Source organism: Lactuca sativa, chromosome 6 (genome assembly GCF_002870075.4).
Source record: "Lactuca sativa cultivar Salinas chromosome 6, Lsat_Salinas_v11, whole genome shotgun sequence".
NCBI lineage: Eukaryota > Viridiplantae > Streptophyta > Magnoliopsida > Asterales > Asteraceae > Lactuca > Lactuca sativa.
The window spans coordinates 185,851,560-185,870,143 of record NC_056628.2 but is presented as its reverse complement, the minus strand read 5'-3'; the positions used below and the strand labels follow the sequence as shown (position 1 = coordinate 185,870,143).

General features: G+C 29.7%; 2 protein-coding genes across 2 annotated transcripts; both read left to right on the top strand.

Annotated features, from left to right (window-relative positions):
• Window positions 1–451: 451 nt before the first annotated feature.
• Window positions 452–1,093, top strand: LOC111898858 (uncharacterized). Its single transcript, XM_023894755.1, has 2 exons — window positions 452–646; window positions 767–1,093. The coding sequence occupies exons 1-2, from the start codon at window positions 452–454 to the stop codon at window positions 1,091–1,093; spliced, it is 522 nt and encodes a 173-aa protein (XP_023750523.1).
• Window positions 1,094–1,276: 183 nt separating this feature from the next.
• Window positions 1,277–2,086, top strand: LOC111898857 (uncharacterized). The gene has a single exon (XM_023894753.1). The coding sequence runs from the start codon at window positions 1,277–1,279 to the stop codon at window positions 2,084–2,086; it is 810 nt and encodes a 269-aa protein (XP_023750521.1).
• The last annotated feature ends 16,498 nt before the right edge of the window (window positions 2,087–18,584 follow it).

Sequence of the window (18,584 nt, the reverse complement as noted above, 5' to 3'; positions counted from 1 at the left end):
ACATTGTGGGGCAACAAGGGGGGAGAGATGTATTTGTGACGGAAGGCTTTGACACTTGGAGTAAAAAGAAATCATTGAAAGATCACAAGAGTAAAGTTGATAGTCATCACAACAAAGCAAAATAAAAGTGTTAAAATCTAGTAAAGAAAAACCAATCTATTAGTGAAGCTTTTCATAAGTAGATCGAAGTTGAAGCGAGTAACTATCAAATTCGATTACGTGCTACAATTGATACTTGTAGATTTTTATTGAAAACTACGTTACCATTTTGTGGTCATGATGAGTCAGATGACTCTCTTTCTAGGGGTCTTTTCATTGAACAATTTTCATTCCTTTGGGACCATAATGAAAGCATTTATAACGTTACTTTAGAAAATGCTCCAAAAAATAAAAAATTGACGTCTTCGAAGATTCAAAAAAAATTGTTCAATGCTTTTCAAAAGAGATAATAATGTCCATTTGTGAAGAAATTGGTAAGGACGTATTTTCTATAATAGTAGACGAGTCTAGTGATGTATCAAAAAAGGAACAAATGGCTATGGTGTTGCGATATGTTAATATCCTTATAATTGTGAAGGAAAGATTTATTGGAGTTGTTCACGTGAAGGATACATCTTCTTTATCTCTAAAAGAAGCCATTGATTTGGTATTTACCAACAATAACTTAAGTTTATATCAGATGCGAAATCATGAATTCCTTTATTAGTATTTGAATTTTATCTATTTAATTTCTTATTTATATTATATATAATTTTTTTTGAAATAGGTAAGAGGGCAAGGATATGATGGAGCAAATAATATGCGGGGTGCATTTAACGCTTTGAAAGCATTGATATTGAAAGATAACCCTTCGGCATATTATGTACACTGTTTTGCACACCAACTTCAATTAATTGTTGTGGCTGTAGCAAAGAACCATGATGGTGCTAAAGATTTCTTTGAGCAATTAACTTTGGTGGTTAATGTGGTGTGTGCTTCTTGTAAAAGAAAAGATATCATACGGGAGAGTTACAAGGAAAGGGTTCAAAAAGAAATTGGTAATGGTGAAATTGACACCGGAAGAGGTTTAAATCAAGAGATTTCTATTGTTTGAGCAGGAGATACAAAATTGAGCTCACATTATAAAACAATAACAACTTTGAAAAATCTGTTTTCGGAGGTTGTCAAGGTTCTTAATTATGTTGAAGATGAGGGATCTAGTTTACATAACCGAAATCAAGCATACGGTATTTTGTCATATTTCAAGACGCTTGATTTTGTGTTTTATTTACACTTGATGTTGGAGATTTTTGGTCTCACGGATACCTTGTCAAGATATCTTCAAAAAAAGGATCAAGATATTTTGGAAGCGGCTTCTTTGGTGAAAGTGACAATGAATACGCTGAAAGCTTTAACAAATAATGGATTTCCTTCAATATTGGAGAAGGTCTTTTCTTTTTGTCAAAAACATAAAATTAAAATTGTGGAAATTTCCAATTGTTATGTTACTCCAAGAAACCATAGGACCAAGATTACTAATCAACATCACTTTGAAGTTGATATTTTCAACACGATTTTGGATATGCAAATTCAAGAGTTTGGGAATCGTTTTAGTGAAGTGAGAACCGATTTACTAGAATACATGTTGGCTTTGAGTCCGTGTAATTCATTTTCTATGTTTGACAAATCAAAGTTTGTGAAGCTAAGTGAGTTGTACAAAATGGATTTTACTGATTTGGAAAGGGTGCATCTTGATGGTCAACTTGAAACCTATTATCACTCTTTGATTGATGATGAGGGATTTGCTAATTTGAAGGGCATTGCAGACCTTTCTCATTTGATGGTGGAAACCGGAAAACATCGTTCTTTTCCTTTGGTTTATAGATTATTAAAGTTGCCTTTGGTTTTGCCCGTTGCAACTGCAACCATTGAAAGATGTTTTTCCGCAATGAAGCTCTTGAAAACCGAATTGCGTAATAAAATAGGTGATGATTTTATGAATGATGCTTTGACTTATAGTGTAGAAAAAGAAGCCCTTGTAGACGTTAGGATTGAACGAGTGATGGAGCGCTTTCAAAAAATGGGTAAACGAAGATGTCGACTTTGAAATGTTAGACTTTTGCGGTAGTTTGTTATTTCTATTAAAATTATAATTTTTAAACACTTATCTTATTATATTTTATCGGAAATTTTATTTTGTGCTACTCCATGCAAAATTTTCTTGTTCCGTCACTGGACGTTACTAAGAAAAATGAAATTAAAAAATTATATAATTATAATGAAAATACTATAAAATTATTAAAATTATAATCATCTCATTATAAGAAAAACAAGATCTGAAATAATATAAAAAACAAAAATGTAACGGAGACATCAAAGACAAAATTGATTATTTGTTTTTATAAGAACAACTTATAGTTTTATACTATCATGATCAACATTACTTGAAATTTTAACATCTCTTCCTCTCTGCAACTTCAATTAGAAACATTTAATTTTTATTTTAGCATATTTTTCATGACTTACACATCCTTCTTTAGAATACTACTAGTTGTGAAACCCGTATATTATACGGGTTGATTAAAACAAAATATTAAATAGAAACGATTAAATGAAAATTTTATTTGAATTTGAAATTTGAAATAAATAAAAACTATGAGAAAAAAAACATGCAAAATAAATAAATTAAAATTATTGTTTAGTTAGCAGACCCGTATACTAAACATGTTAATTATAACAAAATGTTAAACACAAAGGTTTAAACTGTAAATTTATTTGAAATTGAAATTGAAATTTAAAATTTAAAATTTGAAATTAATATCATTATGGTAGGTTTAATTTATGAAAACTAATTAATAATATATTAGAAATGGAAAATGAAATAAATGACAAGTGGAAAATAAATATATTTCTAAATTATGAGAAAATGACATGTGACAAATTGAATGAGAGAAGGACATATGGCAAAATCATTCTTATTTATTAGGGTAGATATGGTTTCTACGTTTCCACAACCAACTTTTCACATTTTGCTTCCTTGTTTAGCATGAAATGCTTTAAAAAATATATCTTTCATACTCTTTAATAGAATAACAACCTGCTATATTATAAAAAAAAATATTATATGAATCATTCTTATATCAAAAAAACATATAGTTATAGCTTTATACTTCTATCATGTTGTTAATAACATTACATAAATTATTTGATGACAATCTAACCAAAACCATCATTAAAAAGAAAATTATAAACACCATCATATTATGTAAAAATATGATAACTACAATAAATATATAGAACATTCTTGAGAATACATCATTGAAAACAAGATTATAAACACTATCATATTATGTAAGAATATGATAACAACAATGAGTATAGAGAACATTCTTGAGAATATGTTTTGGGATATATTATCATATATTTTTTTTAGTAAACTTGGTAATGTAAACGGCATTCTTGAAGAATTTGGTAAGACAAAGATTATCACATTATGTAAGTATTTAATAACACCCTGTAATAATGTTATTACAACTAAGAATATAGAAAACATTCTTGAAGAATATGTCTAGAGATATAATATCGTATAATCTTATAGTAAAAGTGTAAATCTGGTATTATAATAGACATTTTTGAAGAGTTTGTAGAATAAACACGTCTAATTGAAAAATTAAAATCCAAAATCCAAAATTATTTTGACATAAACAAACAATCTATCAGAATAATTTTTTTAATAGTAATAGAAAAAATCTTAAGCAACAAACAATAAATGTAAACGAAAAACTAATGATTACCTAGATTTCACTATTTTGGAAATCTTCAATCTCGTGAACCATGTTGCTCGTAATATCCATGTGAGATTCTTAACTAGGCACATTCTCGAAGAATATATTGAATACACTCCATAATATGTCATCTTCTTCACTAGGCACTCCATCCTCTTCTTGAAAACCCTAAAGGAATTCAAAATTGATGATAATACCATCGCCAATCCAAGATCTTCGATCACCTTCTTCACAAGCCAAAATATAACGACACCACCATCATTTTCACTACCATCACAATCTAGAGTACACACCAGCAAATCAGAGGCAAACACATAAAGAAAAAAGTGTGAAGATGGTTAAAATAGGGTTGTGTCATCTTCATATATCCATCTCATAATAAATTTAAGATAAAAAAAAAGATCAAAATACTATAAATAAACAATGATCTTAACAAAAAAGAATAATATCCGATTAAGATCAACAAAATGGGAGGGATATCAGTAGAGTAGAGGAAGATGATAATCTATAACGTTTCTTGATTCTCATTCCTTATTTATTGGTTTTTTATTTTTGGTCACACATTCACATTATAATTAAAATTTATATATAAACCTAACACACACACACACACACACACTCTCTCACTTTATATATATATATATATATATATATATATATATATATATATATATATATATATATATATATATATATATATATATATATATATATATATATACTCTAATAAATGAAGGTTTTTTCGCTACATATCACACTCTCATTCAATTTGCCAAAAGTGTTTTTGTGGTTATTTTGAATTAATTTCATTTCCACATGTTATTTTATGAGTTTTCTATTTTAATAAATTCCACATAATACTTTAATGTAATAATTACAATAAATATAGCAATAAATGAATATCGATTTCATTAATGGACTTACTTTGTTATTTTAAAATTCTCAAATTAAAGCTCATTAGTTTATTTATTTAAATTATTAGTTTATATTTAAAAGATAAAAAAAATTTCATTATAATAATTCATTATTTTTTTATTTTCTTATAAACTCAAAGTTCTCAAATATTTTAACATTTACATTTAATTTTTTTCTAAATTACCCAATATAATACATGGGTCGCACAACTAGTATAGTAGCAAATGGATATCAATCTCCTTAATAATCTTGTCTTTTAATTTCAAAATTCTCAAAATTAAAGCTCATTAGTTTTTTGTTTATTTTTTAAAATTATTTGTTTAAATTTAAAAGATAAAAAACATTTTCATTATAATAATTCATTAATTTTCTTATCTTCTTATAAATTCAAAGTCCTGAAATATTTAGACCTATATATATATATATATATATATATATATATATATATATATATATATAAACCCATATAATACATGGGTCTCACAACCTGTATATATCTATATATCTTATAATAGAAGTATTTTTCTAAGCACCACATTGATTTGAAACTCGTTTGTCTTTTCATATTCTCAAATGACTTTTCAAATGTCTTCTAAGTAATTGATTTAACATTAAACACCAAACATGATATATAAACTCTTACATGTAAGAATGATGTCAATAGACACAATCCTTTTAGAACGTATTAGTAGTGATGAAGTCCCTATAAGAGCTCTACAAGTCAAGGTTGTCGATGAATGTATCATTTTTTACTCATAGTTTGATCGTGTTATATTTTTTTTCCAGTAGCGATGTGCAATTCGAGTTGTGGTTTTCAATTGTCACAGTTACATGTGAGAACATCATCATTCGCCTATTTGTATTTATATATTCGTTTTTGTTTCAACTATTTTAATGTGCTTTGTCTTTTCTTAGATTTTCGTTTCCTTTTATATTTATATTTGTACATGTATAAAAGGTTGTTTGAGCCACATATTGTAATTGATTAAAGCAATACATGTTAAGTATATTGATATGTATGTATGTGTCTATGTTTGTATATATATATATATATATATATATATATATATATATATATATATATATATAATATGTGTCTTCTATATATTTTTTATATGATTTATCAATGTTTAATAAGGTTTTTTTTTTGTTACAAATGTTATAGTAGACATTGTAGTGTTTTTATGTTATTAGAAGTTGTAGTATTTATGTTTTTTCATATATATGTTATTCATTAAATACATAAATTAACATAAAATTTCTATATAATTTACAAACCTTAAAATGGTCATTAAAATCATCAAATATTTATTTTTTTATACTATTTGTTATTCGTTATATATAGAAATCAATATATGTTTTATATACATTTATTAACATTGTTTTTTCATTTATAAATATTAAATCACAATTTATAGAATTAGGAGAAGTATTAAATAATTGTGTGGATGTGTGTGTGTTTGACGTTAAAAAAACTATCTAAATATATTCATGCGCAACGCCCGGAGATTCGTCTAGTATGTATATAAAATTGAATCAATTTTTCTCAATATATATTGTCTTTTCAACTTCCAACCTTCTTTAACTTATTGAATATAAAATACTATAATTAATATACTAGAATATTTGAATTGTTATATAATATACTTAATTATTTAACTTATTATTAATATAATTTATACTTAGCTTTTTAATTTAAATATGATATTACAATTTTTAAATTGTCAATATAATATGTTTGATTTGTTAATTTAAATATAGTATTTGATTTAAAACCTAAACAAAATCTTAAATAAACTAAAAAAATTATTAAAAGTTTTTAAACAGTTAAAATGTTTAAACATGTTGAATATAAACCTCGACTGAATTTTAACTAAAATAGTATTCAAAAACTATTTTTTATAGTAATAGAATATTTTGCAATGTGATTATGTAGATTAATTAACAATAATAGTTAAAAAGTAGCAAAAAATTTTATATATATATATATATATATATATATATATATATATATATATATATATATATATATATATATATATATATATATATATATATATATATATATATATATATATATATATATATATTTGTCTTCTAAATTAAAAGATGATCACATAAGTAGAGTTTTAAATTAATCAATTATAACAATTACTAAAAAAAAATAAAAATATATCGAAATAATATGATGTTTTATTTTTACGCAAACTGCCTATAAAGTTAATTAAGTAATATTGTTCAAAATAATTATATATATATATATATATATATATATATATATATATATATATATATATATATATATATATATATATATATATATATATATATATATATATATATATATATATATATATATATATATATATATATATATATATATATAAATATAAAGTTTGTATAAAAATTATTATATCAACATTAATATGGATTACATAACCATTTTAAAAATCAATCTTTCTTTCGTTATTTGAATAATTTCTTACATCACAATAGGTAGACTTTAGCTTAGTAGTGAATAATACAAGATATACGGTCTCACTTTTGAAGGTTAAAAGCCCAAAATATTCTCATCAATTACCAACCAAATAGGGCACCTTTGCCGGCCCAATTTTTTTTTACCATAACTCATTTTTGCAAATAAAACTTAGAATTCTTAAAGCAAAAAATGATAATCATTGTACAATATTTAGGCCCATAATCAACAGTTCAATTTATACGAAATCCTATAGAAAGATAGTGTGAATTGTTGAATGAAATATATATTCATGTCGTAATAATTAAGGCCAATTTGTGTTGCATTAAGAATTTACACGTGTGTTTTTTCGTTTATTATCTAATTATGTGTAAAAACCGTGTATCATCTGGGTTGATTAAAAAAATAAAATCTTAAAATATAAATAATATGTATTTTTTAAAATAAAATTTTGAAATAAGAAATAGAATTTTCAAATAAGAAACATATTAATTGCAATTTAGTATAATATTTTATTACGTTTGATAGTTTACATATATAAGTATAAGTATTATGTGACTTTTTAATTTTAAAAATTAAAAAAAAAACTCATAAATGGACAGATGGATATTATTTATTTAAAAAAATATTATAAAATGACAAGTTTCAAAACTCATTAGAGATTGACATGTGATAAAATTATCTTCGTTTATTATAATAGATAAGTATTAAAATAAATATTCTTATCATCAACGCATAAAAATGTGTATTCAAAACATTTTATCTTTAAAAAAAATATATTTTCATAAAGGGATTTCAATTTTTATTCTCGTTGATTAAGTCTTTTCGATCATTATATTGTTTAAACTTACTGTGGTGTTATAATTTGAGGGGTTGTAGCCTAGTAGTTTAATAAAATTCGTAAAACTAGGGACGCAAATGGCGTGGAGTTGACCATCTCTGTCTCCATCTCCGAGTGGTTAACCTGATCACCATCTTGATCTCCATCCCCGACGGATGCGGGGAAGCAAATCCCTTTATTTTTTTAGATTTTGAGCTTTTCTCCAACCCATCCCTGGTCCATCTCCGATCTATCAACATAATAAACTCAACTTATGTAAACTAATCATTTCAAGTCTAATAAGTTATTAAAACTAGATGCTATTATCAAATTGGTTTTACATAAATTATAAAGTTTAACAAGCATCAAAGCGAAAAAGTGACGATTTGGTATATGGACCGTCAAACGAAGTGAAAATTGACGATCTCTAGTAATTGGGAACATAATTTGATATACTAATTCTTTATCTGATGGTCTAATACAAATCAATTCGTACTTAGTGGACTTATTTCAAAATAAATTATATATATATATATATATATATATATATATATATATATATATGTGTGTATGTGTGTGTGTGTGTGTATTATAATATGTATAATGTCATCAAAGCGAGGGCGAGACGGGTTGGGGATTGGTATACCCAACCCCAGTTTTAGCATGATGGGGATCCCCAACCCCATACTTGTGACCCATTTTTTAGGGGAATCCTTATCCCCGACTGGGGCGGGTCAATCGGGTTCCCCAACGGGTCGGGTGAAGATTACATGCATAGTTAAAACTACATTTTAAAATGCTTGTAGAAATAAATTTAGGGAGATTGAGTAATCTAACCATTTTTCAATGGTTTTTTAAAAATAATAACTGATTTTTTTTAATAAATAACAACATGCTCCGAAACGGGTCATTTCAGAGCCGTTTTTAGAAAAAGGGAACAGTTATAGGATTCGACCCGGTTTTGTGGTGCCTCCTGTAAATACCGTTTCGGAGTTCAATTGGACATCATTTCTCGAACATACATTTCAGAGACTATTCCGAACTTCTACAACCTTCATTCCGGAAACCGTTTCGAACTCAATAATTCTCAAATGTCTTCTTCTAGCAGGCAAGAGTATTATTTTTATATGTAAGTTTATAATTATACGTCTTTACTATAGATTGTATGCTAACACACATAATTTATGTAATTACATAGGTTTTATTTGTTTTTATGTGATTTTTAGTGGTTTAAAGAGAATTATAGGATTACATTTAGTTATGTGTATGCTACATCGAAAAATCTTACAAATATCCTCATTTTGACTCGTGCAGAACGAATACGAAATCCATATAACACCTTCGGAATATTAAGTTCTACTCCAAAATTCGACGAACAGTTTCAAAATATGGATCCGAAATGTTATTATCTGGAGTCCGTATCCAGAAATGGGTTCCTAAATTTCGATCTGGAACTGTGATCCAGAATAGTGTATTATGGAATTATCTTCTGGAACATACATACTAAATTGCCTAATTAGTGATTCTTTTAATTGTAGCATGATAGAACACACGAAGCGGTTGTCACTACAACCTATGGGCTTGAACTCAGGCAGGAAATCATGGTCGGGTTACAACACAGACCAATTTCTGTAACCATGTTTAGGTAATCATGTTTTGGTGATTATGTTTACATGCTGATGGGTGTAAAATGTCACCATTTATTCTCTCACTAACTTATGTGCAAGGAATACACTAATTTACGTCCAGTTGACCTACAAGAGCATCTCTTTTTGGTACACGACTATCAGGTTTGCCTCGAAAGGAAAGATTTTTGCAAGATTACCGACTTGCGATTTGGGGACTATTTCCCCCGAGTTCTGATTTTGCACAATTCAGACAGCATGTATTTCCATTTTTGTCGGCTTTACGTTTGGTGAGAATAGCTGACCTTATGCAAGTGTTCAATCACTTACTTCATCAATTAGGTGATGCAGACACAGTGAGAGTCTCCCTGTTGTATATGCTAGAGCATGAATTTTCTGGGAAATACCCTTGACATCCGGTTACTAAACGTCTTACAGTTGTCTCTAATTTAGACGACTTTAACAAGCATACAATTTTTTTTACTTACATTAGATCAAAATGATGCACATACTTATTAAGTAAGGATGAGCATAGGCGGGTACCCGCCTCATTTGGCGAGAACCGGAACCGGAACTGGAACCGGCGGTTCCTAGAAAGTTAAAATCAGAATCGGAACCGCTCTAGGCAGTTCTTAAATGTTTGGAACAAGTCCCGGAACCGGCGGTTCCGGTTCTAGGAGCGGATAACCCGGTTACATTAATTTATTTAACTTTTGTCGATAAAACCGCAATTTAGTTCGATCTAAACCAAATCAATTCGGACCAATATATTTTAAACTGGTCTAAGTTACACACATATTTATATGACTTTTTTCGATAAAACCGCAATTTAGTTCGATCTAAACCAAATCAATTCGGACCAATATATTTTAAACTGGTCTAAGTTACACACATATTTATATGACATAATCTATATATATATATATATATATATATATATATATATATATATATATATATATATATATATATATATATAAACCGTAACCAGCGGGTAGTGGTTCCGATAAAATGAGAACCGGAACCGGAACCGCTTATGTCGGTTCCATAACTATAGGAACTGGAACCGGAACCGCTTGAGGCGGTTCCAGTTCCAAAATCGGTAGTTCCGGGGCGGTTCCGGTTCCAAAAACGAGTACCAGGTTCTGATGCTCATCCCTATTAATATGTGCAGTTGTTAACACAGGTACCTATAGGACAGAGTGATATGTGATTTCATTTACAAACATCTGTATACTATCTTTGACAAGATTGAAGAGCATTTGAAACCATCAAGGAATGAGTCGACAGTAGACATACATATACTTGGTAGGGATTTTTCTATGCATTTAAGGTATGTCGATTATGTTTCATAATAGTTTTTAACCAACAAGTATTGCAAAATATTGGTTACTTTCTTGATGTTTTAATTTTGTGGATTTGGATCATGGAGACATTTCCCAATAGTAGTATAGTTGTTTACTCTATACTGGCTGTTATCCCTCGTGTAGTTGCATACCCTACAATGAGGCATTTACACACTACTGACTGTAAACACATTCTTGATGTTAGAAATGTATGTAGCTTTGTTCACCGTATAATCTATAAGTTGTTTTGAGAAAATAACATAACATTAACCTTTATATATTTTTTATGCAGCGTCCCCCCCCCCCCCCAAACGAATTGATGCAACATACTTAGTAGGAGCGTGCCGCTTTGTGGTGGAGTGAGAGTGCTCCATGGATAAATGCTACAGATTATCCTGATATTTGAGTTTTCCTTTTTTATTATGCATGTTTTAAACAATTTCCTAATCACCATGTACCGAAAACAACTTTATCCTTCTAAACAACATTCTTTTTAATACTATAATTTCGTAGAGACATTACTGCGGGTTTTTTAGATCACCACTTTCATATTGTTGACTACTTTCTTGAGTATTTTTAATGTTAGATCTACTCTTAGACTTAACATTACTTTTGGCACTTAACTTGGTCCTACTATAAGATTTAGTTTTTGTTGAATCCGTGGGAAATCGGGCATCATAATTTCTGCTTATGTGACTGATCCTTTGGCAATGACTGTATTTTGTTTGAATCGGACCTTCTCCTTGGGGTGGGATACGGTTATGGTTTCGTGGTTGTCCGACTTGTAGTTTGTCCCTCAATAGTGGTAATACAACCATGACTTCATCCGGTTGTTTTTATTCAGCTGGAACTGGCATAGGAAATACAATCTTTATATATGTTGATCGATGTGTTCCCATTGTGAAGTATGATGACACCCATGTACTGTAGTGTTGATGTCTCAGTTCCTTGAATATCGCTATAGCATGAGAACAAGGTATATCTAACAATTTCCATTTCCAACATGTGCAACAATGAGATTCCATGTTTACTATACCATTTTTTATTTGGCTAGTCACCTTATATCTGCTTTGATCAATTTGGTATACCTAAAAACTAGAGGATTTGTTGATCCTCCTATCGATAACCTTCTTAGCATAATCAATAATATCTTTTTTCAATTTCAACTATAAAAAACATTTGCGTATATGTTGTCATCCACAGTAAGTTATACTACAATTATCATGGAAGTATTATAATATAAATAGATACCTCCTACATTACGTCACTGAGACCACCATTGTTTCATAGTGGCTCGAAAGAAATCAATCAAAATTGTTAGTGGTTGTTTTTGTGAGTTACTTGATAATACATTGATGGAATCAGCACTGTTTGATGTCACAATATTATATACTGAGCCACAGGGAAATACGACCATGCCCATTTCTCGTAACCAATTATGTCTAGCCATGTACGACAATCTTCGTTTAGTGTATGAAGTAGCCTACCCAAGATTTTTTGAAATCAGATTGTCGATTAGATTTTGCGGCCTCCCAAAATAAAATCTCCATTCTCTCTTGTTTGCTGATCTTTGTTCTCATATTCATCAACAAATGACGACAACATAATCCATGATATGCATTGAGGAACATAACTTGAATAAGCATTTCAATTGAATTAGATCTGTTTGATATGATATCCAAAAGGGTATGTCCCAAATACATTCTTTGAGTCTTGATAAAAACCATATCCATAACTCCCCACTTTTAGTTTTCTCGACACCAAATACAATAGGGAGGATTTGGTTATTACCATCCAAGCCTACTTATAGGAATATCGTGCCCAAGTGTTTCAATTTAAGGTGTGCTCCGTAAATGATAATAATAGGATGTAAACAAGTTTAAAATTCTCGAACCTAAAAGCTAATTAATATTAAAATATTAATCATTAAAGCGATCATATGTGTAACAACAACAAATATAAAGAACTCATTATATAAGAAATATTACCATGTAATCGATAGCCATGAAAAAGTATCCAAATTTGTTTTCATATCTTGTCTTTATATGTGTAATTATCCCTAGATTCTTCTTCTCCATGTTGTAACAATATAAAGACAGTCTTTGAAATCTTTCTTCATGGGCCCCTCTCAACAGATTTAGAGCATACATTGTAGCACTCCATGCTTTCTAGTATGTTATATGTACCCTAAGATAGTCATTTAAAGTTCATTGTATCTATTCCCCACTCAACATGTGACATATATTATCAACTAATATGTCCTTCAAGAACTAACCCAATACCTTTTTGCTGACTTGTCAATGATGGAGATGTAGCTGTCTATTTGAGCAAGTGTGTCTCTCTGATCGTTTAAGCACTTGAAATGTACTAGTAGCATTTTTTTTGGCTGTATCCGCCGTTCACAAATTTTTATAAAGCGAACAGCTTCAAATATGTCTTTTGTAGATTTTCACACTTTATATTAGAAGCCTTTAGTAAAACTTTTGAATCCTAAATTAAGCTTATGTTCTTCTTTTCTTTTGAAGAGTTGGAATAACTTCACATATGAACTATAACTGTGGGTTGTGGCACCTTTACGGTTTTGTTGAGCTAATGCGGGCAATGGTAAATGTCCAGACATACTACAGTGGGTGGTTTGTGTTTCTTCAGAATCGGAAAAATAATAAGGGAACTTTTCTTGTTGTGGTTTTTGGGTCTGTAAGGGCTCAGTTTCCTCCTATTCACCTTCAGTATCATCCCCATCAAATTTAGTGTAACTTTGAAATGTTCAAGTGGCTCTCCATGTGGAATTATATTACCATCATCCACCAACAACATTAGTATTTGCTCATCATTTTATGATTCATCAACAACCTTACCTTTATACCTATAATCACCTCCATCTATATGGACGTTCTAAGAAGGAACATGGTTGGTTGTCATAGGTAATACATTACAACTTTGGTTACATCCAGCACCGGAAGACCCATTTCCCTAGAACAAATTTCCCCAGCAAATCGATGAATACCACTTTCCATAACATTATTAACAACAAACAATAATATTATGTCATGAGACATACTACTAACAAAATTAATAAAACATATGAAATCACTATCGTTAATAATCTGCATAACTATATTTGATCCAGAAAATTGAAAAGATAGATGTATTTGATTACTGTGTAACCTGGACTTGGAAGCAACCAACGTAATTAACCCAACGAAGTTGATATCGTTGATTATATCTACACCAAAACATGTGTATTCTGGAGCAATATAATGCATAGATCTGTCAATACAATGTCATTTCCCTCCACTAGAAACTGATACTCGAAAGAATTCTGTATAAATACTCATTCTAAAACGTATAAGAAAACTACCAAGAAAACAAACATAATGCATATAGGGTAGAAAAACACAAAAATATCCTATTTTTGCCTCTTCGGAGATTCCTGCCATAATGTATGGGCATTGTGGACTACAGTTCAGAATGCACTTTTTAGTTTGAAACGTACGGCGGTGTCAGATTCCGGACCCAAACCCAACCAACCACCCACCAACCCCTGAATGTAAATACTACAAAATATCGTATCCCAAAATTCGTTAAACGAACAAACTCCTGAATGGTCGTACGAACTTCAGACTATGATATTCCAGAGCAAGTGGTCATTTTTCAAAACAAAGGTTATTTTTATTAAAGAAGTCGTTTATAACGGTTAGATTACATATATTTCACCTTTCATAATGATAGATAGGTAATGCAATTAAATTAATAGTAAATTACACATATCATTCATGTAGTCCGGTCAATATGTATGTTTCATCTATAACTTTTGCTTTTAACTCGAACCATTCCAAATTAATTTTTAAATGACAAAACTGTAAAAATGGTCTCTGTGGTATGCATTTTTTGGGGGTTTTAGTCCAAACCATGACTTTTTTGGATTGGTGATCCTTTTGAGGTAACTTCGTAGCGTTTTTGGTCCCTCGGTAAATTGAAATAACTGTAATGCCATTGGGGTACTTATTTTCGATTTTTCTAAAATCTTATATTCATTTATTTATTTTAAAAATTAAAAAATAAGTGGGCTCTCTCTCTCTCTCTCTCTCTCTCTCTCTCTCTCTTCCCCCCAATATTTCTGGGTTTTCAAGAACTCAAGAACAAACACTTATTTTCATTTCTGGAGAAACCCACCACACTCCTTCTTAAAACTTTTATTTCTTTCCTCTTTTTTCGATTTCTTTCCACCGAGTCATTATCGGATATTTGTATAATAATCTTCGGTTTGGGGACCTGAGAAGGATCGATGACATATTGATTTAAGGGTATTTGCATCTCCTGCTTGTTTGCGCTTCCATCAGACCTCGTTATTGCTCTAATTTCCAACTAATGGAGACCTTAGAAAAAGATGAGGAACATCGATCTACCTGCCAAATCCGAACACTCTAACCTTGAATTCGAAGTCATGAATCGTACTGTCAAGCAAACCAACCCAAACATCACAAATGCTTTCAATCTTTGTGGGAAGAAAGAATTTACGCCTGATCCAGAAAAAGATGAGGAACATCGATCCATAATATGATGTTGAACAAGTTGAGAAACGATCTGGAGAGGTTTCCGGAGGATAAAAAGAACAAAACACGATGTAAGTAAGGGAGATAAATCGAGGGATGTATAATCTTCATGGATTGAATTGTGAATTCCTTAAAGTCCAGAACTATGGAATTAAAAAGGATGGGAGGAAAAAAGAACATAAACCTAACGTTTAAAACCCAATTAATTATGTTACCAGACTTCGAAATCTTTGTAACAATAATTTTAAAGAGGAAGAGCAATCAACAACAACGAATTCCACAATTCACTGAAGAGGGAAGCATCCCTCAGAGAAGAGGGAAAAGAGATAAGTTACAAAAAAAAGATGAACAGAAAAGAGGGAAACATTAAATCGAAAAGGATTTAACTAAAGGGGTTAAGGGAGGTGGGTTTTGATCAGACCTTGTGGGGGTTCGATTGCCTTCACGGTCTCCGATCGCCTTCTGAAACTCATCGATTCGAAGCCCATGAAATCCTTCGTGGGGTGAGATACATGGAGCAAGAAATAGAGAGGGAGAGAACTTCTAAGTCATAAATGAATTTAAATTCACTATCTTCTACCTGGGTTTTGTATGGATTTTTTTATCTTGAGTGATTTCTGATGAAAAACAACGAAGAGAGAGAGAGAGAGAGAGAGAGAGAGAGAGAGAGAGAGAGAGACTTTTCATTTTTTTAATTATTAAAATGAAAAAATAATTATTAAAACTTAAAAAAAATGAATTTAGAAATAGAAAATAAATACCCAACGGTATTAAAGTCATTTTAGTTTACGGAGGGACCAAATCCACAATGAAACTAGCTCAAAAGGACCACGAACCCAAAAAAGTCGAGTTTTGGACTAAAACCCCCAAAAAAATGCATACCACATGGACCATTTTTGCAATTTTGTCTTTTTAAGTTTCATGTTTCATCTCTCTCTCTCTCTCTCTCTCTCTATATATATATATATATATATATATATATATATATATATATATATATATATATATATATATATATATAGAGAGAGAGAGAGAGAGAGAGAGATCTAACTTCATATATAACCCATAATTATTGTGTGAGTGTATGACCAAATATGGTCCAATCATTTCACAATGATAGCATATTAATTTTATTAAATTTAAATTCGTGTAATTATGGAATATAATTCAAATCGTACATAACTACTAACTACCATGTTTATCCCTTATAATTATAGCTAGATATCATAACCAAAAACTTCCATCATCCTAAACTTCTTTCATGTCATCATGTTTTTGCCACCCTCAAGTTAAAGCCACACCGTTGTTCATCTACACGACAACCATCGTTGAACTCCAATCAGCCACCAAGACCACTATCAGAATTGTACACCACACTTTTGGCGGGTACACCATCTAGTCACCACCAAACGTCCTTCACCGGCCTGAGATCTTCACACAACAGAGTGCCATTCACCTCCAGCTATTCTTGGAAAACCACCGCCATTCAACTCATTGATTCGTAATTTTCACTTTCTTGACTAAACACCTAATACTTATTTTTGGATTTCGATATAATCATAACACACAATTAACGTTATGAGCTTAATATTTTATATAAATAACAAAATGTGTATTTTTTGTTACCAAAATGAAAAAATAAAATGCTTCGTATGCTTTTCAATTTTCTTACTAAACTTCTCATACTGATTTTTTTATTTTGATGTTATCATCAAAAGCAATTTACATTATGCACTTATATTCTATAGAAATAGTGTAGTATGCATTTTTTTCAAAATCACAAAATACAATGCTTCTCACGCCTTTGCGAAATTAAATTCAAGTAGTTTTGTTTTCATATGATGCATTGGATGTATAGAACAATCATTTAGCATTTGTTATAATCTGATGCCATAACTTTCATATAATCTATTTTATTCCCAATGATAATAGATAGTCATGAAAACAACCTTTTTTATTTCATGTCTTTTATTCTTTAACAAAGTCTTTTCTTTCATTATTCTTCAAAAATTTTGTTATGCACTTGTGGAAATAATGGATGTGTGTTTTGTGAAGCTCTACATGTATTATTTAGGAATGAAAGAATACAGAAAAGAACGAAAAAGCAAAGACAAATACATGGAAAAAACATTAAAAAAAAGACATGTTCTTCAAGAATGATGACAAATTCTTCAAGAATGATAAAAAAAAAATCTTTAATAATGTTTTTTATTTTATAAATTTGTATATATTCTTCAAAATTGATGACATATTTTTAAAGAATATATTATAAAAGCTTGTGTATATTTTTTAAATTGTTGTATATATTCGTGTATTATGTTATAAATATGGTTCTTATTTTGATAGTATATATTATTGATTGTATTGCAATATATTTTCCTTAAAGAATAGGTTATTGTCTAATATATGAGGTGTATTTTTTAAAGATTACTTAATTTATTCTTTAAGAATGAAAGAATAAAAAAACCATTAAATGGAATCGTATTCTTGAAGAATGGAATAATCAAAATACGTGTTTATATGTGTTGAAAGAAGTCGTTTTTGATGGGTTTTATAAATAACAAAAATCATATTTTTGGCAGAAAACATAAAACCCTAAATTCGCATACACCTTAAGGATCTATGTTCTCACTATGATATGCAAACAACAATCTGAATTTAAGAACTTTAAAGTAGATTACTATTTTTCGAAATTGGAGAAGGGTTATTAGAAAACATATATTTTAGTTTATTATTATAAATAAACTTGAATTTATTCTTTCTAGAACTTCAGAAAGCCAACACCAGAAATCTCGTGCCATCTCGTGCCTCTGATAGCTCATACATAAACACAAGAAGTTGGAGGATATTGAAGAGAGAGGGAAATGATATGATGTTCGGCTCTTAGAATTTATTGGAAGAGGTGAATCTGAAAATCATAAGGGATGGGGTATTTATAGGGCTTAAGGAGGTGCATAAAAGGAAGGTTTCCTTATGGATAACACTAACCATTTTCTTTCCCCCAAATCAAACCTAGCATTCCTTATAGCCCAAGAAACCCCCCTTAACCCCTCTAGAACTATCCCCTCTCTTAGGGAGGTTC